General features: G+C 36.5%; 1 protein-coding gene across 1 annotated transcript; it reads left to right on the forward strand.

Annotated features, from left to right (window-relative positions):
* ZNF804B (zinc finger protein 804B) lies at positions 234 to 26905 on the forward strand. The gene is made up of 4 exons (XM_021385423.1): positions 234 to 528; positions 20715 to 20849; positions 23201 to 24663; positions 24742 to 26905. Exons 1-4 carry the CDS (start codon positions 358 to 360, stop codon positions 26903 to 26905), a joined length of 3933 nt encoding a protein of 1310 aa, XP_021241098.1. The 5' UTR covers positions 234 to 357.

Below are 27946 nucleotides of genomic sequence, written 5' to 3' on the forward strand. Positions count from 1 at the left end.
TCTTCTGAGCAACAGCACCCAAAAGAGTGGAGATGCAGCAGAGGTGCCAACTGCTGTAGCACTCAAGTCATCCTCCTGGTGCTTTATGTACTCCTCACTGCTTAGCTCTTCCATCCAAATGCCAGGTCATGTCCTGATGGTATTCATTTGTGCCTTAATTCTCTGCATTTTGCTTACTACAGTACCTAAAGGACGTGCTAAGAGTAATTATTCATGTAGTACAACTATTTAATTCAATCCAACTTGAGAATAAAACCTTTTTAGTGTGTACTTTGATACTCGAAGTCTGGTGAGCTTGCAGGTCCAGTTTCTGGTGTTTTTAGTGTGGATGACAAAAACATTGTGAGCTCACGATCTATGTCTCCCTTTGCTTCTGCCTTTCAGGACTATGCTGAGAAGGAGAAAGCTGCAGCCAAGGCTCTGGAGGATGTGAAGGCTAACTTCTACTGTGAACTGTGTGACAAGCAGTACCACAAACACCAGGAATTTGACAACCACATCAATTCTTATGACCATGCTCACAAGCAGGTAAACCTGACACTTGTCTGTCTGTGTTACAGCCTCCCGTCTTCTATCCTTCCTGATTTTGGGGGATTTCTAAATTCACTAAAGTAAATAACAAGTCAACATGTGATGCTAACATGTTATTTTTCATCAAAATCAAATGTAAAATATTTATCATTTTAATCTTCTCCCCAGTCTGTGCCTCTTTCAAGGATCACTGTATTTTTAGATAGCTGCTCAATACCAATATTGAAATAGATTTAAATGTGAACTTATAAACAGGAAGGTAAGAGGGGGGTGAGGAAACATCTCCTCAAATATCTAGGTCCCTCTTTTGGTTTCAGAAGGCATATGATTATGATCGTGATATGGTTGTAGTGAGCTGGGGGTCGGCCTCTTCTCTCTTGTAACTAGTGACAGGACGAGGGGGAATGGCTTCAAGTTGCACCAGGGGAGATTTAGGCTGGACATTAGGAAATACTACTTTTCTGAAAGAGTGGTCAGGCGCTGGAACGGGCTGCCCAGGGAGGTGGTTGAGTCACCGTCCCTGGAGGTGTTTAGATATAGCGTTGGGAGACATAGTTTAGTGGGATTGTTGGTGGTAGGTGGATGGTTGGACTAAGTGATCTTGTAGGTCTTTTCCAACCTAGCTAATTCTATGATTCTATGATTCTATGATGATGCTGTATGTATTATGTATTTTTTTAAGCATGTGTTCAAATGAAGTTAAAATCTATGTCTCATAATGTTTCTCAGGATAGAGTATATTTTGCTTTGCATGCAGAACAAAATGACTGCTACTCTTGGAAAAAAAAAAGACATTAGATTGTTGGAAAAATATAACAGATAATTATTTGTTATCATTTTTGAACCTACTTAATCAGTTCTGTATGTGGTAGGTGTTCCATACTAATGTATGCCTATAATTATCTCTTGCTGCCTGCATCCCAGTTTTCCTCTGATTTTAGCAAAAAATATACTCTAGCTGACTGTGGAAGAAAAATGTGATTAATTCTTGCAAGCATTCCAGAGCTCTACAAAACTCATTTGCAAAGTTCAGGAATGAACTGAACTTCTCATGTAACTTACCATATGTTATGAAGTAGCATGTGAGAAGTTAGAAGCGTAGCAGGTTTCCCTAGATGCACCTTATTTACTGTTTTTCTCCTCACTCTTACATGTGTTACACAGTTCAAGTCCTTACGCATTTGTGCACATTGAAGTTACCAAGGCATTAATGTCTCCTGGGTGATCACACTTCTGGGTACATGGAGGTCAGGGGCTACCTTGAAAATCTATGAATCATTTGGAAGCTGCAGGTATTTCTTCCAGAGAATGAGAAATAATAAATGCCGAGGACAACAAACAGCGCTAAAGGCAGAATTCCTTGCTCTCACTATAAGCAATCTTATTGTTCTTTGTAGTATTATAGAGGATGTAAATCATCCTGGAATTTTCTGTGTACGCCTATTGCAGCACTAAATGAATGAACTGCCCACGCACCATGACAAACCATCCTGCTGAATCCAACTACCCCAGATTTGGATGTCCATAGGGCTCTTCTGGCCCATCACTCTCAAACCACAGACAGATTCACCTAATGTATTTATTTATTAAACCTAAAGCAATTCCTTACATCACAACTCCATTAATTAATCTGTAAAAATGGTTCTAATAATACAAAACATTTCCAGATCCTAAGCATTTGACTCTAATCCGTATAAATCCTCATTTGCTGCACAAATAATTTTTCAACCTTCAGCCAATTTTCTACTTGTCAGAGATGCATCTGAATTCAAATGAATCAATTTTTACCCCTCCCTCTTCTCTACACCCTCTGCAGAGGTATGCAAAATAAAACAGCCTTCTTGATGCACCATCTACGTTTGGTTTGTTGCAGCAGAGGTTTTGGAATCTTCCATTATAAAACAGAATGTTTAAGCAATTAAACTTTCTTTAATTTGTAGGTAAATTCAGAGCTTTAAAACCTGCCAGACTGATGGTACTGTGAACTCAGCGTCTCATGGAAATGCACGACACATACAGACTATCAACTGGCAGTACCAGCTCACCCCATCCTGCCCTTTCAGATGTAGTTCAGCAGCTCAAGCTAGTGCAGGATTAGCTAGCTATCCTCCTGATGTGACTGGGTAATTCGGTCTCATCTCCCTCCTCACTTCTTGACTGCTCAGCCAAGTTTTGGAACCTTGCCTCTAGGAATAGCATGGATGCTGTGTTTCTTCTGACATTCATGGTTAGCCACAGAAAAACCTATATTATTCTTACTTTATCAAGCTAATCTTCAGAGAGGAGTTAATTTATGGCTTCATGTGATTTTAGTTATCTTGACTTCAAAATGTTTGTTCTGGGAAGTGTAGTAGCCATCAGAAAACTTTCGTTCTCCTTTCTGTTTCCCAGCAGAAATTTGAGGGAACCATTAGTTGTCTACATGGATAAGTTCTGAGCAAAATTTCTCTAATGGAGATTAAGTAAAATGAGAGACTCTTTATAGCTCAGTAACAATATAGTATAGTCCCATTCCCCCCTTGTGATTTACCTTCTAAACGCTGCTACTTAGAAATCTGGATTAAACTGGCAATGCTGTTTAGAGAAGATATGAAGACAGAAAAAAGGATATTCCAGAGGAAACAGATTTTATTCAAAGACTTATGATTTTAATCTCCCAGTATTACGATTTTATAAAATTAATTTTGTGATTCATTTTTTAGCTATGACTGCAACCAATTCTACAGCAGAAAGCACTGAATTTTGGACCTCTCGTTTGGTATAATAACCATTGCCTTCCCAAGCCTCAGAAGACTATAAGACATTACAAAATCAGTTTGGCCTTGTTTGTGCAGCCAGGCTTCTGCTGGGTTAAGTTATTCTCATGCAGTACTCTCGGAGATACTTTCTTCCTCTGCACACTACTTACATGCAAATATATGCAAATACTGCATATGTATATGCAAATATATATACACGTATACAGAAAAATTTCTGAATCAGTAGTACTTCAAGATCATCTGTGCCTCTATTTTCATTGTCTTCTAGCACTAAAATGATCCTAGAGAGGTATAATATGATTTAAATGTAATTTAATACTTTTGACTGAGTATTAAACAGCTCTTATTTCTTTAATTGTCTTGACAGCATTAGTCTTAGTGTTGTCAGCATCTTTCCTGCTGTACTACACCATAATCATTTCTCACAGATAGATATTACTTATTATAGGAAAATAATTTATCTCAGTGCAAGGCTGGATAAAGTGAACTCAGAATCTCTATTTAAGTGGAAGCCTGTGCTCTCACCCAGCTTTACCTGAGCTCTCTATTGTTAAGCCCAGTGCTCTCCAAAAACTGGGGCAAGAATGAGAGCACTCTCAGGTGCATCCCTCCTTCTCACATTGCCATATAGCCCTTTGCATGCATGTCTCACTAACCCAGCACATAGATAGCTTTCTTCCTTTGTGATTTTCCTTTATTGTGAAATCTATTACTTTATAAACTCCTGAGCAGCAGTCGTGGGCAGTAGTGCATTTGGTAAATCTGCAATATCTTCTCATCTAAGCATCATAGCAGCTGCAACAATGCTTGTTCTCACTTGCATATGGTGTTCTCCCCCAGAGAAGTTGACTGGATCAGAACTGATTACCTTGCCTCTACATAAATTATCCGAACACAGGAAAATACAGTAATTCTGGTGTGAATTAGTTCCAAAGTTATTATTGTGTAGATCTTCAATATAGTCTGCTTCTTGTAAATATAATACTTATATTAAAATTTATGTTACACATTGAGCCACAAACAATAGCTAAGTACAGATTATTTTAACAGGGTTGTTAAGTCACTTGCTTCTGTAAAAGGAAACCAAACTTGGGTAGAGATATATATTTGGTTAATATTATTAAATGCACTCTTTTAGTACCTCCAGGTCATTCATAGCATTCATTCATTCACTTAATGTCAAAGTACTGGGAGCTTTCCATTTTTGTATAAATAATCCTCAGTAATCAGCAAAGATTTCTGATATCAGCAAAGGAGAAAATCACAGATCTGTTCCGTGTACTGCAATAAAATAATTATGATAATAATAATAGTAGAAATAAGCAGCAAAGAAAAACAAGGCTGTATTGCCATCTTGGGGTTTCTGATGACAAAACAGGTCTTTTAGTTTGTTGTCAAAGTTTAGACATACAGCTAATCACATTCGCTTGGATGAAAAAAAAAATCTGAATTTGATCGTTCTGTAAACAAACAGAAGTTAAAGTCTACACTAGTTCACATGTACATACCTTTATCTTAGTATTTAAATCCGTGCATACTAGCACTTGAGTGTATTTTTTGCATGAAAGTCTGATTTAGTGTGTACAGCTATAGGCACTTGCCAGTAAGCCTTTATTGTGCTTGTGGATTTAAACTGTAATTCAGACAGAGATTTAGCTACTGTTAAACATCAAAACTAGTAAATATGCTTACATTTTAGCTAGCCTTGCCTCTAACACCTACAAAATGCACAGATAAGTAAACACAGAGAAAGCTCCAGGAATTAGTGTAATACTGAGATTTTGTTCGTTCATCTTTAGGGTGGTTTTTTTCCCAGGGTGTATATGTTTATTGGAGGAAAATCTCTTATTTTGGCTCTTGGGTACACATCTCTTATTACCCAACAATTTTCACCTGGAGCAAAGATTGGTTTGGAAGTAGCTTAGAGCTTTCACCTTAGGATCTGGGAGCAAAGGCAAACATAGCAACATCCATAAACCTTTTTTCAGACAAAGTAGCATGTATTTAGTTGTCAGAATATACTAACCAAAAGAGAAAGATCTGCCTCAGCATGAAAGCACTTGAGAACATACGTGTGTGTAATTTCTTCTTTTTTCCCTTGAGATATAGCTGGGCCAATTGTTCATCTTGTACTACAATTTTAAGGCCAGGTTGTGCACTTAAAGTCCGCATCCTCCAGCTCCTCCTCAGAAAATAACCTCTAAATTTACAAAAAAAAAAAAAAAACAGCTTAGATTGATGCTTGTTAAGAAATGCATGCATATTTTAAATTAAATTTTCACATTTGTCACAACACTCTTAAGAAAGACAGAACCATATTTGCATTAAAAGTTGAAGATCTGGAGCAGAGCAAGAGAAACAGAGATATGATGTTAGATTCACTCAGCTGGTTTATAAGTAGACTTGAAATGAGAAAGAGATTTTGTGTATGTGGTAGTTTGTGATCAAAAGGAACCAACACAAACAAGTGATTTTGTCTGTGTAATTTGGAGAGTGTAAAATTAGGCCCAGTCCTGGAAATAACAGTGAATGTTCTTAGCTGTATGCCTATAAGCAGCCTCACAAAATTAAACAAAACTGTTCAAATGTATACAATGAAGCAAAACTAGATGTTTTATGAGAGGGATTATAGAGATTAAAGTTATTATTTATTTTTTTCATCTCCAGAACATTGACCATAAGTATCTCAGATGCTTCTGAAATCAAATGCTGAAAGTATGATTCAATATGGTCAACAGTTGCTCAGATTTTCCTACACTTTATTCTTTCATTTCAGTGAAATACCAATTTATTTTTAGAGTTCAGCAAGCCTATTTCCAGTTTATGTTTTAACTATCTCCAGTAGAGTCATACTTACAATGATCATCTGTGGATACATACACCTTGTCAGACACTTTTTTCATCACAATATTTATTTTCTCAAGAATCCTTTGCTTTTGGAGCAGAAGAATTCCTAACTATCTAATAGTTATTTTATTCATTGTTCTACTACGCACGCACTGTACACTTCTGGGATACGTCTTGTTTTCTCTCATATGAAAACCAAAACTAAAAGGAAACAAATCATTTCTATAGTCTACTGTATCATTTCAGTATCTTTCTGCCTTAGAGAAACTGTTCTCTTGCTCGTTCTGAAACCAGTGATTTTTGCTCTAATTCTGTTGTAGCTTCACACATTCTAAGCTTTTCATCATACACTGATTTTACATTTTGTGCTCTTGTTCATCCTCCCCAAAATGACTTCACTCCTCCTGTAACTTCTTGAAGAGAGAGATTTTGATAATTTCTTACTGACTAGTTCTCATTTTCTCACACTTTTCCCATGATTGTCTTAACATGTTCATCTCATTCTTTCAGAATTTATTCTTGTGAATTAAATACTTTTAAACATTTCTTCTTAAATTAGTTTTGATTACGAACTGGATTGCCCTATAGTTTTTATTGGATGGTTAAATACAGAACTGGCTGTGATTCCTATTACTAAGGTTTCCAAACACTTTGTATTTTAAGACCCAATTTCTGTTGCTTTCAGAGCTTGAGTTGAAATTTTCTTTCTGGATTCCCAGCTTTAATAAATTAGAACATAAATAGAATAATTAGAACATAATGTGTGGTTAACCTTAGTTGATACTTTCATGCAAATGTTCTTTAATACGATCTTTATTCATGGAATTGCATGTTGTTTTCCTTAAGGAAAACTCTCTGACTCATTGCTAAAGATGGACTATACTGAAAGAGTTAATCTATCTTGTTCAAGGGGCAAAGCTGATGGCTATAAGAGAATGGATAACGTGAGATGAAGAAGTGGGTTTAGGAAGTATGTATGGGAATAGGTGTGGTGGATGAAGAGAGAAAGTAATGGCATGGAAGTATTGCTCTGGAATTGGAAGATAAAATGAAAGGTGTGTACAAAAAAAAGGGGGGGAAGGGAGATGAGAAAAATAAGAACAAATGTCTGAATAAATAATCCATCAATAAAGGGGAATAACAGTAAAGCACAGAAGGAGACATTCAAGGTCAACCACGTACATTGAAGCCATTCCAGTTAAAGCAGAGGAACTGAGCAAATCAACCAGGTATGATACAAGAAAATTAGCTGCCATTTTGAAAGGTAATTCCTTTAACAAAAATACCACAGATGTTGTATTGGCACAAAATGTTACTTTATATATTGAAAAGAATACAGAAATCTTACATGATATCATAAATCACTGGAGACTGAAAAAATAGAATAAAATGTATAATGATGTTACTGTAATACATTTCCATCTTCTATCACTGATAGATAATATAAGACCAAACTACTCTATTTCATTGGCCTGGAAATTTCTTTCTGTTATTCAGAAATAGAGAAATGCTGCCTTTCTAAAAGCATGTCCACATCACGTCTGTTTTGTTTCAAAGCACTTGCAATCCAGCATCGTTGATACGCTGAAGCTGTGACGAAGTGAAACAGGCAATCAGGTTGTGTCACATCGCAGAAGCTGATGTAAATAAAGGCAGCATGAAGCAATACAGGATGACAAGATGAGAGCTGGAGCACCTCTCCTATGAAGAAAGGTTGAGGGAACTGGGCTTGTTTAGCTTGGAGAAGAGTAGGCTCTGGGGAGACCTCATTGTGGCCTTCCAATACTTGAAAGGAGCGTATAAACAGGAGGGGATACAACTGTGCATGGGTGGATAGCAATAGGACAAGGGGGAATGGTTTTAAACTGAGACAGGGGAAATTTAAGTTAGATATTAGGAGGAAGTTTTTCACTCACTTTTCACAACCTGTTCCACGCACTGGAACAGGTTGCCCAAGGATGTTGTGGATGCTCTGTCCCTGGAGGCATTCAAGGCAAGGCTGGACGTGGCTCTGGGCAGCCTGGTCTAGTGTTTAGTGACCCTGCACACAGCAGGGGGGTTGAGACTAGATGATCTTTGAGGTCCTTTTCAACCCAGGCCATTCTATGATTCTATGACATCAGAATTTAAGCTAGGTTAATGTACAGCATATGAGCAAAAGTAGGATGTAAGGATGTAAACGATATGATTACATCACTGTATTAAGAGCGTTTATTTTACCAGTTTAAGGTGATCTTAAAACAAATGCTTAGTTCATGATATCATGCATTGTTTTCTTAAATGTTATGTGAGGAGGCTTGAATTTTTAGCTATGCTGCATAGAGATGCTTCAATTGCACAGTACAGACAGTGCATGTACCAGAGTAGCTCCAGTGCATGAGAAGCAGCATTATTAAATACCGCTGAGCACACTTTGGCAACTGGGGGTTACTTGAGGCAACAGATTCCAAAGAAATGTCACTGGAAACTACTACAAATAACACAGAGTTGCTTTTAAATTTAACGCCTAGATAAGCTAAATTGTTAAATGCTAGATGCTGTGGAATTACATTTGGTGTTCTTTAGAATGAATGCTAATTAGCATGTAAATTAGCAATTTAACCCTCTTTAAATTGGAAAAGAACCCATGGGACACTTAATTTCATAGTTGTTAACGATGGTCCAATGACTGTAAGATATTTCTTAAGTATTTCATTATATAAGGAATTACAGAAGTTTATTATCAGATTTTGGCATTTAAGACATAGCAATAACCAGAATGCTGGATAGAGAATATTAGGTGTCCTTTCCCTTCCTCTCAGAGGGTACACTTTTTAATTGCTCAAGTTTTATAACTAGTTATTCAGGCAGGAGGAATGGTTGATGCAGTATAACGGAAGGTTTATTGGAATAAACAAGGAATCTGAAGGAAAAGACTTATTAGGGGGAAAAAAACCATGACTGCACACTAAATAGTAACAACCATTTTTGGGCAACCATTTTTTCAACATTTTGAGGTTGGACTTGATGATCCTGGGGGTCTTTTCCAACCTTTCCAACCTGAGCAGTTCTATGAATTTCAGTTCGCTTTTAATGATTAAGCAAATCTGGACAGAGATTTACAGTATATTTCCTGTGTCAGCTTCAAAAGACTGATGAATGGCTGGTAGTGTTGTTCGTAGGCCATATACTTTGCAGATTTTATGTATGTGTACATTAGTGCATGCACACTTGTGTGTGAAATCAGTGGATCTGGAATAACTGGCATCATTTAAGGTCAGGCTCTAGAAGGTGATAGGAAGAAAGAACTACCAGATGCTATGATTGTGTTTGATTGTTCTCTGTTCACAAGTACTTACATTCATATTTGTGGAGTGCCTTGTAGAATGACATAGTATTTTACAAGATTAAAGAACTTGTGCAGGTTACAACAAATCCTCAGTAAACCTGGGCCAATTTTCTGCCATGGTCAGCCTTTTCAAAATATTAAGCAAGTAAAAAGTTCTACCACCAGATATTTGCAGAAAAATTATGTTATTATTATCTTCTGTATAACTTTTAAACAATGCTTTCTTATTCGTATCTTTCTGGAAAAAGAGCATTTCTTCTAATACTACTGGTGACCACAAAGGTATATATAGCCCTATGAACATCTGTTTAGAATCTGTATCTATTATAGTTCTGTTCATTTTTGACCATCTGTACCTTCCATGCAGTAATTAATGTGCAAGAATTTAGCTGCATAATTGATTCCTGTGGAGCATTAAAGTCATGCAAATCAACAATGTTTGTGTTTGAGGAAATGTACGATGTACCTTGTATGTCTTTAAGGGGCATTTATAACAAAAACAAATATTTAAAAGTAAACCAGAAATATTTCTGTTCATCACCAAGATAGCAATAAAGATGGTGGGATTAGTAATTTATTACCTTTTCTTAGTTAAAAGCATTAATTAACATCTTTTAATGTGTCTCCAAGGGAAAAATAAAGCAAGTAACCCAGACTAATTATCATTTCACTGCTTTAGCAATTTCATAATAATTAGGCTCCACCAGGAGCCATTAGAAAGATGAGGGCACTTTAAATACCCTCTCAGATTAAATTGCAGGAGAATATCTAGAGAAATACAGATGATATTCATGTGAATATCAAAGAAATATATTATCACGGGTGATGTGACCACAAAAAAAAATGAATGTTTTCATACAACAAAGTTAACTACCAAACAGTTCTTCCATCAGAAAACACTATTTTTAAAGCAGAATGTTTTTGTGGGAATGTGAGATATTCAGAAATATTTTTCTTTGGAAAGATTTACATCAAGTTTCAAATGGTGAAATCATTCAGAAAGACTGAAATACACTGTTTCAACAGTGCAACTTTCAAAATATTTTAAAATACCAATTGTAACGTAAGCACACATTACGTTTACTGATCCTGAGTTAAAATCAGCATGATGAAAGGTGTATCTTTAAAGCTCTGTGTTTCATTGTTATTTAGATGAATTCACATCAAGTCACTTGGAGACATTCTAAACTTTTATTTTTAGTAAGTTTTCAAAACTTTACTTCTCCCAGTAAGACAAAAAGGTAAAGAAATCTCAAATGGTGAAATTTCCTCAAAGGAGAAATTCTGATTCTTTAAACAAATGCGTAAATATGAATGAATTGACACAAGCCCCTTGGAATCCTGTAGGAGTCATTCTATGTATACGTTTCTCTGCTAGTTTACAAACCTTAGCATGTACAAGGATTCTTGGCTTTTCTCCCTTCAAAACAAAAACTTCTAAACACCGATGTATACGGAAAACAAAAGTGCAAGAAGTGCAACACTCCATTGTTCTGTATTTACACTTTTCCTTTATGATCTGTGAGATTTCAGCAAGGCAATTAATCATATCCAAAAGAAGTGATATAACTTATTGCCTTTATTGTGAGTCTGGCGTGGATCTCCAGACTTAAATAACAATCAGACTGTGTGCAGGAACAGTTCACAATCAGCAGAGGAATTACTGGGTAAAGTAATATGTTTAAGGGTAAAAGAAAACAATTTATTAAATCACAGTTAATATTTTTCTCTGAAATTTTGCCTAAAAGGTACACTATATTTTTTGCCTTTTTGAAGAAACTCAGTATATTCAGACTACTGTCATCTTGTTCTTTATTTCAAAGAAAAATCCAGTCTTCTAATGCTTTTCATATCATTTGAGCCTATGATACAGCAGGCATTCCATTCATTCATATTTCAGGTTGCTCAGTGGGGTTGTGAATGCTTCCTCCCTGGAAGCATTCAAGGCCAGGCTGGCTGGGGCCTGGAGCAGCCTGGTCTACAGGGAGGCGTCCCTGCCTATAGCAGGGGAGTTGGAACTGAATGGTCTTAAAGGTCCCTTCCAACCCAAAACATTCTATGATTCTATATAATTATGGCTCTCAATAGCCCATGTCAGATTTTGATTTTCTTCCCATTTTGGAATTTAGCACAGCATAATGTCCCCATGCTTGGTTAAAATAGGAAATGAAGATTCTAGCCTATGATTTGAAAACAATCATAAAATTGGACCTGCACACATGCAAAACATAGGCCAATAAATCTAAGCTTGGGGCATACAGGAAGGGTACAATAATTACTACAGTGATTTTCTGTTATTTCTAGGAAATGAAAATCATTTTTTATATAATTTCTTATTTATTTGTAGATTTCATCAAGCTGAACAAGGTCTTTTAAAAACTAAATCGCTAATACCTGGAAAAACAATATAATCTTTTTCAAAAACTAAAATAAAATATGATCCAGTTGCCCTACTTCTTGTCTGCATTTGAGTCACTTAGGACAAGGAATATACAACTCCTATCACTGTGTTTTCTCTGAGATGGTGCATATTTAAAGAGCATTGCTATTCCATTTGAGTACACAAATGTACAACCATACTTTTATAAAAGAAATAACTCAAATTCAGGGCTGTAGTAGAGTACTAGAATAAGAAGCAATGATGTAAATAAAAGATCAACTTCAAATTTTACAGCAATAAAACTTTGCTGAGAGCAAATAATAAAATAAAGCCTGCTCAAAAAATTGCTTATGTCAAGTGACAGAGAATTTGAAAAGAGGCATAAGTAATTTAGAAGCAGTGAGTGATAATTCAGCTTTATAATATTAAAACCTTTCCATGTCTACATGGAAAAGTAAGTGTTCATTTACAGCATTATTTAAGAGTGAGTACAATGAGATAGAGTCTAGAGCACAGGTAAGAGAGAAAAGGGGGACATTAAATACTGCCTTCCATTAGCTCCAAAAATATGCAAGGTGCTCATTTCCACTCGCTTTCAAGGGATCATTTTCTAGAGCAGTATTAAATTAACTTTAAATTTTGGAATCAAAATGGAAGTTCATAAAGTTGCAGCTCAGTGATCTGTTACACACCAGTGGACTGAGACACACATTTGACTGTGTGTGAGCTTTTAGCTCCCTGTCTTAGTGAAAGCCCCAGACACAGCAGGTTGCAACAGCAATTTGTTCAAGGGGACCAAATACAAATAACAGATTTCAAATAAACAATATTTTAAGTAAGTGGCAAGAAAAAGTGTGCTAGATAGACCAAAATATTTTTGCCTTTACAAAATGGAAAATTAGGGCATCTTTTACTCTGCACAGTTCGGTCATCTTTCTCCTTGACACACTCACTTTGCTTAGGAAGCACCTTATTGCTTTTGTGGTTTCAGTGGGAAATGCTGATGAACTGGGAAATGAGATGGATAGGTCATGTAGAGGGAAGAAATAACACTAAAATTAAATAAATAATTATGTGAGACAGAATTGAAAAAGAAATAAAAAAATAATATATGATCAAAATATCAATTTTTTAATCAGTAAATTTCATAATTTACTGAAATGTGTTCTCAGAAGATTGTCTCAGATAATCAAAGGCTAAACCAGGCTGTGGCAGGAGTGAATTAACCTTGAAAACAAATGGGACATCTGTTTATCTCCTCCTGTAAATAAACCAAAGACTGGAACATAAAGTGCTATTCCAGTCCCGTGCATGAGGAAATTAAAATTAACAGATAATCCTTTTGAATTTGCTGCCCCTGTGGGCCTCCCTTTGTCTTGAGTAGCAAAAAAATGCTTTAAACTGTGTCTAGATTCATCCATATTATGAGGCTCTATAAAGTAGACCTTTAACATACAAGTTATTAGTATCATGATGATCAACACAGGTATACAGGAAAAACTGATCAGATTGTATGTATTTAGTAACATAAACCTGTTTAAGTAAGATAGTTTAATGATGGCGAAAAGGATGATCAAATCAGTTGGAAGAAGGAATTAAAATGGAAAGATGTGAGAGAGACTTTGGAAATTTTAAAGCGCATTTGGCAGATGGTTTAAGAACCAAAATCCCACAACTGAGAAAAGACCAAATAGGTTATAAACAGCTAATCTTGTTTAGAAGGAAAGTCAATTCTCTGTGGCTTAAATTTATAATAAAGGGGAGAAACGAAAAATGGATAGTAAAGATCATAAATCAGGAGTGAAGAAATTGGAAAAAAGTGATAGAGGAAGTAAAAAGAGCAAAAGGAAAATTTGTAGTCATCAGAGGTGAGGGCAAGAAGGTTTTTGAAAGCATATTGAAGACATAAAGAATCTTCTGATCCAAAAAGAAATGAGTTACTTGTCAGCAGTGATGTAAAAAAGACTATTTAATACAGTTTTCTGTTCTATACTTGGGGAAAAGCCAGATGATTTAGTCACATTTATGATGTTTATGATGATTGCGAAGTACCACTCTAGAAGCAGCTAGAAAGAATATTAAACAGCATAATCTAAACCTAAATATTTTTATACCAGCAGATTCAGGTAACCTACACTTAATGTTATGGAAGAGATGGCCATAAATTCTCCTGTTCATTAATGTTGATTCTTAATAAGTCTCAGAGCACTAGAGGAAGTTACATCAAGCTAGAAACCATGTTAGTATTTAAAGAGAATAAACAAGAAAATTCATCATGCTGACATCAGTGCCAGGGAAAATGCTGGCATGACTGAAACAGCGCTCCATAAAGTATTAAAGAATGATTATATAATTAATTTCATTTAATTTGTTTTATGTAAAATAGATTTTGTCGATTTATCTGTTAAAAAGTAGGAAATCAGGATGTTCTCACTCTTGTGTTATTGAGAAGTTTCAGTCAGATGACTATGAAAGTCATTTGCTGTCTTTTTTATTGAAAAATATTACATGCAGATGTCATTTATTAAACTTCCTTTTCTCTGATCAGCTGTTTTGTTATAGTACTCTAGCCAGGTTTCTGGTTATCTTTAACACTCCTACTCCAGAAGAGATCTGTCTTCTTTAAGTAAGTAGAAGATAGAGAATGTTTTGCATTTGATTTAACAAGTAAAACAACCTAAAAGGTTTTTTATGGATAGCTATTACTTCCTATTAGAAAAAGCAATATTCTACTTCTTTGAAACATTTGATGATGCTTTGGCTTATATCTAGTTTTAATATTCTTCATGCATGTAGTTTTTCACTCTTTGCCCTGACCAAATAAATTTTTATCTAAAGTACAGTGCAAGGTACCTATCACAAAAACTACATTTATCTCAAATACGTATTAAAATGACTCCTTTTAGTGATGAGTTCTCTAGCACAGCGGTCCAAAGCTACTATGTAGTGTCTTGCTGATTCGACTTTCCTTTAGGTAAGCTATGGGCATAGCAAAATGTTTTGTAATGGATTTCTTTGATGCTTTATGATAGTTCCCTCACGGAACTGATCACTATCACGGTTGCTAAGAATCAACAGATGACACAGGTAAATCAAATTTAGGTTTAATTTAGATGTCATCTTTCCTCTTGCTTCAGTGGGCTTGTAATGAGTGAGGTGTGCTAATTAAATATATATTTGTGGTTGATGATTTGGCCTCTTCCTTGTTCTTTTCATAAATTACTCCATCTCTCTTTGTCTTCATTTCTTTATTTGGAAAATATTATCATGGTAAAAGGATGTGTTTCATAAGATATCAGAGATTTTTGTAAACTCTGAAAGTCTGATGACCACACTGAAGGTATTCTGAAGCCATTAATTAGAACTGCCTTTTAGTTCTAATTAACTAAATTTCAATTTAGTTAATTAGATAATTGGATAATTGAAACTTAAATGTAGGCAATTTTGTATTTTGCTGCCACAATTAGAATAAGGAAAAATTAAACAGTGAGGCAAGCGTCAAAAAGATGTGGAGAAGGCTTAAGCATTTTTGAAGTAAGCTTACAAGAAGTACTGAAAGTTTCGATAGGAGAAAGTCTTGCATGGCATCTGTAATACCAGGGTTTATTTTTGTTTTGTTTTGTTTTTTTCTCTTTGAGCTGTTTAAATGAGAAAGAAAAAGAAATAAAATATATAAACTATCAATTTTCTGTGGCTAAAAATCAGTACCAGAGATATCAATGAGGCAGGTTGTGCATGAACATACAGTGAAGAAATAGGTCTGTCCCAAGATTCTTACCTTTCAAACATGTTACTTTTAATAGGTAAATTACTCTGTGTTCCAAAATGGCACTGAATGTGTCTAATTGAATCGTGCAGTACACAGCCAGCTTGCTGGAGCATATGACAACAAATTCATTGGAAATGATATAAATGGGGGTGGTCAAGCAGAGCATATGCTGAACCCACAAATAGCTCAGGCCTTCAAATGAGTGAACTACTGCCACAGTGCCTGTTCTGTCCTCTCCTATGCAGAAATGGCCCCTGAGATCCATCTGTTTTAACTGTACTTAGTAATTTCTCATGTGCCATACAAACGTACCCTGAATTTCATTAGCGCAAACTCATAATTTTGGCTGTGGGTGAAATCAGTATAATTAGCAAGAATACTCGATGAACAGTATGAATATGTGGCTGAACAGTAAGAAGCTTCCCAACCATCCCAACTCCACACCCGACAAAAAAAAAAAAAAAAAAAAAGACACAGATAAGCAGTAGCTCTTGTTGCCAAGACCTGGTACTTGTCTGGTACCAAGACCCATTGCACAATATCAGATCTCTCCATAACGATTTAGGGGCAGATTCTATGAAGAAATGTGAAAATAAGTCCTCCAAACACCTACTTGTAATTTACCCTTTTAATTGGATCTATGATCAACAACTTATTCGTAGATGGTTGGATATTGTAGGGCATGTCTAGGGACTGGCATTTTCCCCCTCATACTATCATTACATTCCCAAAAGCAACAATTTTCTCATTCACTCCTGCTAAAAAATATTGACCCTGTAAAGATTGGCTATAATAAAATCTACTCCAAAAAACGGTTATTACCACACAATTCAAAGTGATCTGTAAATAATTATGTGTAAAACATATGAAAATTTGTCAGGCAATTTTTGAGTTTCATATCTCATTGTAAATCCTTGTATCTAACAGCCTTTCACATTTATTTTTAGGAGTTTACCACAGTAAAGCAAATTTCTCCATTGCTGTTTCCTGTTTCACTTGGAGCACTGTAAGCATCAGCCATGAACTTTATCATTCTCACGTTATGGTTTGCAGTGTAAATTCAATTTACAAATAATATACATGGTTCCAATGTTAGGGTTACAGGCAAGACAATAATTACTGAAAAGCATATTCCATCCTTTTTTCTCATTTGACCTTTCTGTGGTGAATTTGATTAGAACTCAAGGAACTTTTCAGCAAAGTGAAGCCAATCATGCACTCAAACACATATATTAGTTTATGGACTTAGATTCAGAAAATGTTATTTACATACGACAGGCCACAAAAACCTAATGATGACCAAAGTAACCAGAAGAGCATACTACATTTTTATCTGGGGCTGCAGTGCCTTATAGTAATGAATATTTTGTGGGAGGCGTTGAGTGTGAAGGATATTCTGAAAAAAAACCTGAATGTAAGTGGAAAAAGTCATTTAACTCATACTGACCTGACATTTTCTGATTTAATGAGTGAAATTTTAACAAATTTCTTCCAAAGCTGCCTTCTATTTAAATCAAAGTAGTTACACCACTGTGAAGAAGAAGAGAGCTTTTTCTAAATGTACTTGCAGCGACACCTATTTGCTCCAGTAGCTGAAGTAGAGGTATTCTGAGAATTCCACGTAGATCTCTATAAGAAGTTGAACATGACTTCCAGCAGAATTCTGAAAAGTTCTCCCATAGTGTGTTCCCTCTGGTCCTCAAATTGTGAGAAAGTGCATAAGAGAAATGTAGAAAAAAAGGTTCTTGAACCAAAGACCTCCTTGAGAAAGAGGGGTGAAAAATGTGGCAAAGAAATGGCCAAGAAATCAGGACCGTGCGCATCTTCTTTAAGCTTCTCAATGTATTTGTGCTCTTTAATGAGCATACTCTCGTCGCTTTTTTTTCTGTGTATCCCCTATCAAATGAATCACCTTGAAGTGCAGATTATAAAAACCTTATCTTTTCAGTGGTTTATATTAAAGTCCCAAATGTCTTCCTCAACTTTCTTCTATATTTGCAGAAAGTACACTAATAAAAAGTAGTCTTTTACTGAACTTGTAGACATGAATAGTATCTGTAGCAACGACTATGTACCAACAGCACATTCTTCCTCTGTCTATCAAAAGCTGTCTGTCTGAGATAGTCACCATTAATGCCATCTGCATCCATTGAAAAGAAAGAGTTACTTTTACATTTCACTTTATCCCACTTGTTTTAGACAGGTGCTTTAAGATGAGGCGATTATGTCCCTAAAAGGGCTTATTTTTTCTTCAGTAGCTGTTAGAAAATCTAAAAAACTGCCACAGGCATCCAAATTTGATCAGATGAATGGCAATCCATAAAAATTCTCCCCCTCACATGGAGGAAGAGCAATCAGGGCCATAAGTCTGGAAAGAAAGTAAACTCAGCACTGCAATTGCAGCCAGTGATAAGTGCGAAGCAACAATTTAAAATAGCAACAGTTGTTGAAAGTGTGAAGCAACAATGAAGCAACAATTAAAAAAATAAATAGGTAAACTAAGAATTTGCAGAAATTGCTGAAGTATGGGTAGGGTATTTGGTAAGCAAAGTATCTAGCAAAGGTAGGTAGTGAAGATGGAACTCCACTGACTAATTTGAGTCTGCTGATGAATCATATCGGAATTCAGGAGGAAAAAACATATTCAGCAATTTTTGAGTGGGACTTAGATAGATGAGCCAACATGACTCAGACCCAATTATATAAGCAAGTCACTCTATGACAGAGAATATTACTTTGTGGTCCTTTAATATTGTGTGTGGGTTTTTACAAAAAAAAAAAAAAAAAAGATGGGTTACTTTTAGATATAGCAGTGTCCACATGCACATTTACATGAAAAACAGAGAAAGAATAGAACATGAGTCTAAAAATGAAATATAATTCCACAGCGATGAAATTTGTAGCAGGTGAAGGACAGAACACATAGTTGCAATTAGATAAATCTATTTTATGACACATGCCTGTATTTGGATGCCCAGTTAAGTACCCTATTACATGGAAAATGCAATTACCGTGTAAAGCTATGTTAATTTTCAGGCACACCTGCTAAGCTCAAGGGTTGTCATTCAGGTACCAGCTCAGCTGCATGCTTTTGTTCACCACCTGTGAAAGATATTTGTGTGCCTGTCAGGAGGCTGGCACACGTTATTAGTGAGGAAAACTGTGGCTTTTGCAGGTTCAGCGGGTAGTCCCATGGTCTATCCAACATAATGACAAAATTCATTACAATTCCTAACCGGAGCTCTGGCAGTGAAGCTTTTTTGCTTTGATGAGGGCATGTGCAGGGAGAGACCTTTCTCTGCTCAGACTGCAGATGCTTTTGATTTCTTGGATTTCATCTCCAACTGATGAGTTCTCAGCTATGCTTACCTACATTTTTTGTATTCTTCTCTCTTCTTCCTTGACACATGCTATATACCATTAGACAGCAAAAAATACCAGTAGGACTTCTATTCTTAGTGTTGGTCCATTTGCTTTGTTGATTATCATCCTAACTGTCAAAGAAGTGAAAGGGCATTGCTTTGCAGTACCCACACTCCATAGTACTAGCTTTCACATTGTTCTGTTTTCTTGACAGGTAGTAACTGTTTCTGTTTTTCCTCATGAATGCTTTATGTGTGATACAGAACAGCTCATGGTGACAGCTAAAACACAGCAAGCAGCACTAACGGACATTTCTTAAGTGTATTTCTTTGCCCTTTCTTCACATGGAAGATGCTAATAAGGCAAAGGGCTCCTTGTATTGGTTGTTTTTCTTTTTTTTTCACGGAGATTAGAATCTTTACTCCTTAAATATCTTAACACTCGTAGATATGAAAGGTGACAGAAACTGTGGATATCTTCTAGAAAGATTCTCTGATTTACTTTATAGCTTTGGCTTTAACATATTACTAAAATCAATTTTTTTCCTTGGACCAAAACTAATGTTGTCTCACATTTTGAACTACTTCATTGTAAAGTGCAGGCAATGCAGTTGAGGAAACTGAATGCTGTGTGACTGACTGGGCAAGTGGCAAATGGACAGGGAGGGGGAAAGGAAAAAGCTGTAAATGGTGGAGCAACCATTTATTTCCAAGGCCAATCAGTCCAGCCTATCCAGATCCCTCTGCGGGGCCTTGCTACACTCAGGGGTTCACATCTCCGTCCTGGTCCTCAAGGGTTCTAGTTAGCAGATGTGTCTGAATGCACAAGAGCTCGCTTCTGACATAAAAACCTCCCTTCCCTGAGCACCACAGCACAGGAGGTCATGAGTGGAGCAAGGAATTTCGGCTATGGAGCATTGGAACATGGACCTTAACAGGGAACTGCATGTTCCAGGGTAATAAGATTGGGTACAGCTCACTGAGCCCTGGAGAGCACAGTGAACTCAAAGCCAAGATAGCACCACTTCTTTGAAGAGGATATTTTTGACACTTTCTGTATTGTGTCTTCTTTACTTTGTCTTACACTATCAGCACCAGAAAACTATGTAATAAATAAATATTGGCAAATCATTTTTCTTTCTCCAATATGAATTATCTGATTTAAAGATGTATGAGAAGATTCAGAAAAGTTCTGAATATAACCATGAAAGAGTTTCCTGATAAAATCTTTCAGACACTAGTTCTTCCCTTTGAATAACACATGTCCTTAAAAGCTACAAAACAAACAGACAAATACATCCATACATCTGCAAGTTTTGAGATCTGTACAATCAGTTACACTCAAAAGCTCACCTTTATTCCAGAATATAGGTTAAATTCCACTGACTGGATTCGACAGAATATTCTAAATGAATTAAATGGAGGCTGATTTTATGTATGTATTTGTACACAACAGAAGATTTGTGCATGCATAAGACAAATATATTTCAGTATTAAAATCTGTAACAAAAAGGTTTCATTTATATAAGGTTATAAATGAGCTGAGTAGTGATGGCCCAATCATAGTGTTTTGTTAAGCAAAAATAACATTTTCAATCTCTTCTTAGGATGATAACATTTTAAGTATATTCTTACTGCCCTTTTATATACTAACTTCAGCAAAAAGCAAATTGAGTAAGAGGTAATGCACCCGCTGTTTACATATTAAATCCTTTCTCTTTTTGCTCTTTTCAAACAGAGATTGAAAGATTTAAAACAAAGGGAATTTGCTCGAAATGTGGCTTCAAAGTCATGGAAAGATGAGAAGAAACAGGAAAAAGCACTCAAGCGGCTCCACCAGCTCGCAGAGTTACGGAAACAGTCAGAATGGCAAGTATTTAAAATTTATACTACATTTTAATACCCACTTTCCTCAATCCCAGAAGAAATCTTCAAATTTTTACTCCTATACTCTGTAATGGACAGACATTGCATTTATTGTAACCTGTTTTCAGCTATCCCCAACTCCTAATGTTCCTGTTCCACAAACCATAAAATTGAAAGTCCCTGAATTAATTACTTGCAATTTGAAGGCTTGTGTTTTTCTCTCCTGTAACCAGTTAATCTAATCTCTTCTGAACTGAGTGGTTTGAAGATGATTTTATATCACCATTTTATTTTATTAAAACTGACCTGAGTAGATAAGTATTACTGTTTTATTATTTTATAGTAAGTTAATGTGAGAGGAAAAACACTTTTTAGCAAATGTGTGCCTAGTCTGTGAATCATTTTCATTACTTTCAGTATATTGAGATTATTATTGCCGTTTTTTTCCTGTAGACTAATGGAAGTATCATTATACAAATGAAAAACAAGTAATTAACTTAGTTAATTAACCCAGTAGTGTTAGTTCTATTGATGAATACCAAGATACAGTATGAAGTTTACACTAATAAAGCTTCACATTTGAGAAATCTCCTTTGTTTAATGACACTGAATGCTTCAGTAGATTTCTACTAGACCAATTTCTTACGTTAATCTATGACCATAATGGGTTAAGTAGATAATTAAACTAGCATCCTTTTAAATTCATATCAAGCTTACAGTACCTTAGAAATAATAAAATTCAGTGTTTATTATAAACTCATTTTGGCCAATGTAATTGCTTTTGAAATTTCTGCTGAAATATAACAGTTTATTGCTAATGTATCACTTTTATGGTTACAACTCCATTTTCATACAAATCTATGGAAAGAAAAGTAACAGCCTGAGGGAAGATGCCTTTATGTCCATATATTTGAAGATGTAGTTTCAGATAGACTGATAAGGTCAGTAGTAATAGGAAGGTCTAAATGAGACAGGAAGGGAACTGAGTCTGCTTATACAAAGAACTAGGAGTCTATAATTGATTACAGAGAGCCTGGAAAGACAACATTTGCTCTTCCTGTTGGTAATAACAGATGGGGTAGGGACAGCTGAGACATGATCTTAGCTGAGGGGTCACACTCCTAGTTGTTCAGGCAAGACAGAAAGTCAGTCTTCCTAAGAAAAGTCTGCACGTGCAAACCGCTGTTAATGTCCCCAAGTAACGTGTCTCACATTCCAACAGAGTTCCTTACAACATGCTAATAAAATTTGACAACAAAATTACTGTTAATCTGGTGCACAGAAAATTTGAAAAAACACCTTTATTTTGCTATTCCAAGGGGACTTAGCAAAGGATCTCTTTATACACTTTGTACAAGACAGAATTTCTTCTTGATCTACAAATAGAGATGGATTTGTATCCCCTGATGCTAAATTTGTGGCAAATGCAAATTTATTCTCAGAAACGCATGCATAATCTCATATTCTGAGGTGAACCTACCCCAGGGAGTCTTTATGTTGCTCCCACTGCTGGAGATCAATGCTTTTCACAGCATTTCTAAAACACGCCAGACTATTTATAGATAACTTCTATGCAGATCTGGAAGTTGCAATTTACTTACATTTGATGAAAATATTTTCTAATTTTTAATCAAATTGTTCACTGATGATGGTTCCAAATTTCTTTCATGATAGTGTATTGTAGTATGGTTTTGATAGCAAATGTAAATAACGTATCTAATGAAATGCATGTTTAAATATTACTTGGAATAACATGGCTATATACATCTCATCTTTAATGGAAAAAAAACAGTAGTTACTCCAATCACTCCATTCAGCCAGTCATCTATTAAAAGCAATCAAGAATTGCTTTTTTAACCATGTTTTTTTAAGTAAGCTCTTCTTAGAATAGGTTGATTTATTTTTTATTTAAGTGTAAGAAAAGTAAACCGCAGATTTAACATCTGAGATTTTGGGGAAAAAGGAAAATGTAATTAGTTGGAAGAGAGTACAGGAGGAGAAAACATGACAAAGTCAAATGGTAGTGATAATGAGAGTGTTGAGGGTGCCATTAATATTAATGGAACTCCACCTTTTGACCTTTCCCCCATCAATGCTTGGAGATAGTCTTAGCATTATTATTTCCTTGAATATTTCACAAAATAATTTATTGTGGAATAATATAAAGGTAAAATACAACTTGCTCATCAAAAAAATCATACCTACACAGACACACAAATCAAGCAGAGTGTTGCCTTTTCCGTTAAAGAGTGATTCTGCAGATGTTATCAGAGGAAGTGTCTATAAGTAACACTTTTCCTTACCAGACAGGTACTGTCGTGTGAGTTCTGTTTTAACTTGGTTACTTAATTAATTCAGTCATGTTTTAATTTGTTTTCTTACAGCATCACTGGAAGTGGACCAACACTTAAAGCCCCCAGATTAGTTGTGGAAAAGCAGCAATCACCAGGTGGATTTTTCCTGTACAAAGGTGGCAAGGTCACAGCCAAATCTCAAAGCACCACCACAAGTACAGGACAAGGTTTCTCCAGCAGCGTACTAGAAAAGCAGCAGCTTATCATAAGCAGGCACCAGTCACCTACTGAAAGACTCCACATACTTGGAAATCAAGTCTCACAAGTGTTCCCAGATGGCACCAATGCTTCTCAAAGAGCAGGAGTGTCTTTTTCATTCTCTAAAAAAGTCCCTTTGAAGCTTGAATCCTCAGCATCAGTATTCAGTGAGAACTCTGAAGAAGGAAATGATTATAGTGAATCCCCCAACCATAAAACAAAGCAAGCTCTTGAGAGCTGTCGTTCTGGTCTACATTTGGAAGAGGATGTAAAAGCAAGTCTGGATAAAGGGTCACCAATTCCACAAGACCAAATGGATTTGGATAACAGTGCATCAAGTCATGGAACTGTGAAACTTAAAACGTTAAAAGAAAATGATAAATGTAGTGTTAGAGAAATAGAAGAAAAAGTCACTGCTCATCCTTCACTTTCCAAAGTCAAAATGCAGTTCTCAAATTTGGATTTTTCAGGTTCAGTAAGAGAAACAGAGCAAGAGAGCAAATTGAATGTGTCTGAGCAATTGTTGGAAACTCTCATTTCACCTTCATGCCAAGCTAGCAGTTTCTGTATAGAGCCAGATACCTACAAGCACAGGAACGCACATCTCTCTGAGCAATCCCAACAGCCAGCACCTGAGCTGACATGTGCAAGCAACATTAATGACTGTCCTAGGGTGATAAAGAGAGAAAGATCTTTTGAGGCTTCAGAAATCAAAATCAAGAATATGGAAATGCTTCCAAGGGAGACAGTGGTTAAAGAGTCTAAGCCCCAGGCATTGCCTTTCCTCCACGTAGTGAGCAAGGATGGCAGCACTGCTCTGCAGTGGCCAACAGAATTACTTTTGTTTACAAAAACTGAGCCCTGTATTTCATATGGCTGTAATCCACTGTATTTTGACTTCAGACTCTCTTTAAATCACAGAGATGGTAAACAGCATGAAACAAGCAAAGAAGGCTATAAAGAGCACTCTATAAATAAGACTGCGGATGAAAATGAAGCCTCAGGTTTAATAAAACACAAGCAAGTGTCAAATGAACAAGATAATCAGTTGTTGAAACCAAAGAAGATGAAAGGTTCCCCAAATTCAAGAAAGGACAAGCAAAAAGCTGAGTCAGACATAGAGAAAGAGATGAACAAAAATGGTCAAAAATACATTTCAGATTATTTGAATGAAAATATACCCAAAGTGCCTGCTTACCTTGATGTGTCACAAAAGGATTCTATGACGGAAAAAGGTCTTCATACAACAACAGTGAAAAGATCTTTAAGGCATCAATTCCACAGCTGTGAAAGAAAAAAACAGAGCATAAGAAATGAAAGCATTTTGTTTTCTGCTTTTATGGCCAGGATTAAAAAGTCTAACGCTGAAAAGTGTGATTTAATTTATTCTGAGGAAAAACACAAAACCCAGAATGGCTGCAGATCCATTCAGAATGTGGCCAGCTGTAGCAGTGATATAAGCGACAGTGGAAAAGATTCTGGTGGAAGTTTCCTTAGTTATAAATCTGGTTTGAATACCAGGCATGCAGAAAATGAAGGATGTGAAAGTTACACAAGATGTTGGAGATTCCTATCTCCTCAAAAATCTTCCTCTGACAGACATTCTAGTTATTCTGATACTTCGGTTAGCAGCACAAGTAGCTACATGAGCAGTTCCTCCAGTCCCACACTGAACAATCACAGCAGAAATCATTTGCTTTTTTGTTGCAAAAGAAAAACCAAGACAGCTGAAAGGCACAAATGTAAACACAGAAAGCACAACTGTATTTTCACTTCTGATGATGCAGATAAGGATTATCTTTGCCATGCTAGATGTCACAGAAGTAGAAACTGCACACAGAAGGGCACAATTAAATATAAAAAATGTTCAAGACATAAAGTTTTACAGCACAGAAATGGGTCTAAACAGAGCAGATGTAGACACCAGCTTTTTGGCAAAGTGCACAGTAGAAGTAGAAGCTACAGTGACCCCAAAAGTTCTTCCACCACAGATTCAAGAAGCAGTGATCGATCATCTTGCAGCAGAATATCAACAGGCAGCAGTGTTGGGTCTTTCTCAAAAGAAACTGACAACTATGAGAACAAAACAAGAGAGGATGCAGAAAGAGATTCTAACACCAAAACAGGAAAAGCTGAAATTGCAGATTATGAATGTCTGAATGTAGATAGCCAGTCAAAAAACTTTGCTACTTGCTCTTCAGAAACCTCAGCAAAAGATGTATGTGGAAGAAGAAAGTCACTGACAGCCAAGTTACTGTTAGAAAGGGTGCAATCCAAGAAAATCCAGGAACAAATGCACGATTCAGAGAGATTTTCAAACACTTCTGATATAGAGATAAAGGATCTGTCACAAAGTCACTTTGCACTTCAGTTTTTGTCATCAGTAGATGACACAGCAGTGTTACCCTTGCCGGAGAAACTGCTAAGCATTGGTGAAAATGATGTAGGGCAAAATGAAAGTTCATTGGAAAGTAATGTGAAGAAAAACGAATGTGACGCTTCAGAGATAACTAATGTTGCTCTTTCAACAGGCACGGATTATGATCATTGTCTTTTTAAAGACATCATTCAAATAGGAACAGGCTATCAGAACCCGAGCACAAAAAGGAACACAGCAATAAAGGAACAATCCAATCTCTTCATTAGTGAAGTACAACCCTTTATACAAAGCTGTGACCCAGTACCAAATGATTTCCCTGGTGCTTTTCCCTCTAAAAGATATTCTGTTGTTGCTAATTCAACAGAGACCAAAGAAGAACTACATGATGTAAACATGGACTCGAACCGGGCAGAAGGAAGTTCAGACTCTCTTTGTGATAACGCTATGCAGAAGTACAATGACACAGTAAACAACCAGGAAGTGTACAGTAAATCCATCTCCCCTCCTTTAATGCAGCAGCCTATAATGTTCTCACCAGAGGAAGTAGACAAATACAGGTTGCTGCAGCTGCAAGCCCAGCAGCATATGCAGAATCAACTCCTGGCAAAACACCTGCAAGTTTTGCCTGCCCCAGGACCAGCTGCCTTCTCTGCAACACCAGCAGTTCCTGCCATCCCTGTTCAGCAGAATGCAACAGTCACCACCATACACCATACACTGCTGCAACGCTTTGCTGTCTCAGCATCTGTACACCCCCATGGCAGCCATCTCTCCATGGCACACCTCCATCCCCTCTCTCAGGCACATTTTGCCCCTATATCACTTTCTCCATTAGCACCTGCCCTCATTCCCACCCACCCTGCCCTGCTGACGGGTCACCCGTTACACTTGGTCTCCACCACCCCTATTCACCCTTCCCCACTGAACTTCCCCATACTGCCACATACTGCATATATCCCAGCCTTATTTGCACCACACCTGAATGCAGCCACACCTCCTGCTATACATCCAAATCCCATCGTTCATCCATTATTCCAAGGGCAAGATTCTCATCACCATTCTTGCTCTAGCCAGACTCAAAAGTTACCTACAATAAAAGAAGTTTTTGGTGTTTCTAGCTATTTAAACTAGCCCTAACGATTACACCACGGCTCCAGAGGAAAAAAAAAAAAAAAAACAGAATTAAAAAAAAATTCAGTGTTCAATCACATATCTGAGGAGAAAATCTACCTTTTTACTGAGAGCTCAATGGTAAATTTTAAGTCCAAATTCTGGCTGACAGCATATGAATGTTGATTTGGTTCTCATATCACAACATAAAAGCAGTTTTGAAGTGATACTGTCACAAGACGGATGGGGTCTGGTAATGTCATCCTGCAGGAGGTTTAGAGAGAACATTCTGAAGTGAAGTCCATGACTGTCAGTAGGAAGAGGACCACAGCACCTTGGCGCAAAAGGACCAAGAATGTCAGCAATGTCAGGTGATTTAAAATAACATAATTTAAGGTAGTGCAATCTTGATACACTTCAAAGGCTTACTTTTATGAGAATGTAAATGCAACAGTGTAACACTTGGTCTGTTTAAGGTATTTCAGAATAAGCCAAAGAGAAAGCATTTGGGACCACAAGTACTTGGTTCTGTCTCCCAGCCAAGACAAGCTGAGGAGCCTCACAGTGGTGCGTGGTAAGTTAACACTAAAGGAAGATGATTGTGGGACCATCTCAAAGATACATTAGTGATTTTATCATTGAGATATGCTGCTTTAACAGAGTAAAGGGACTGCACTCTAGCCAAAAGTATGTAATAAAAATATTCCCTTAGTGTAGGAGGCTCTTTGCTGGCTTCATCCTCCCGCCAGGCATACAAGAAGGCAGCAGAAGTAAGGTGAGGAAGCCAAGTTCGTTGACACAGCCTGGTGTGGCTTTAGTATAAGATACGTCAGGGGTGGGTGCAACATCCCAAAGTTCCAGTGCAGCTAGTGTTGGCCCAGAACCTTGGGGGTCCCTGGCCAACACCATAATATCTCTTTCTTGCCAAGCAAAGCTCTGACATGTGGAAGAATCTTGCCCAAAGTATAAATAAATAATAAATAAATAAATATGTTTCATCTCTTTCACAAATAACATAAACTATTAGCTGATCATACAATATCATCTTGAAATTCATAAAAA

This window comes from Numida meleagris, chromosome 2 (genome assembly GCF_002078875.1).
Source record: "Numida meleagris isolate 19003 breed g44 Domestic line chromosome 2, NumMel1.0, whole genome shotgun sequence".
Taxonomy (NCBI): Eukaryota; Metazoa; Chordata; class Aves; order Galliformes; family Numididae; genus Numida; species Numida meleagris.

What these genes read in the sequence shown, in the direction of transcription:
- ZNF804B (XM_021385423.1), top strand. Translation starts at nt 358, where the DNA reads ATGTCTCCCTTTGCTTCTGCCTTTCAGGACTATGCTGAGAAGGAGAAA. An exon ending in GGAAACAGTCAGAATGGCAA is followed by an intron (nt 20,850 to 23,200) that starts GTATTTAAAATT and finishes TAATTAATTCAG; the next exon opens with TCATGTTTTAATTTGTTTTC. An exon ending in ACAGTGAAAAGATCTTTAAG is followed by an intron (nt 24,664 to 24,741) that starts GCATCAATTCCA and finishes TTTTATGGCCAG; the next exon opens with GATTAAAAAGTCTAACGCTG.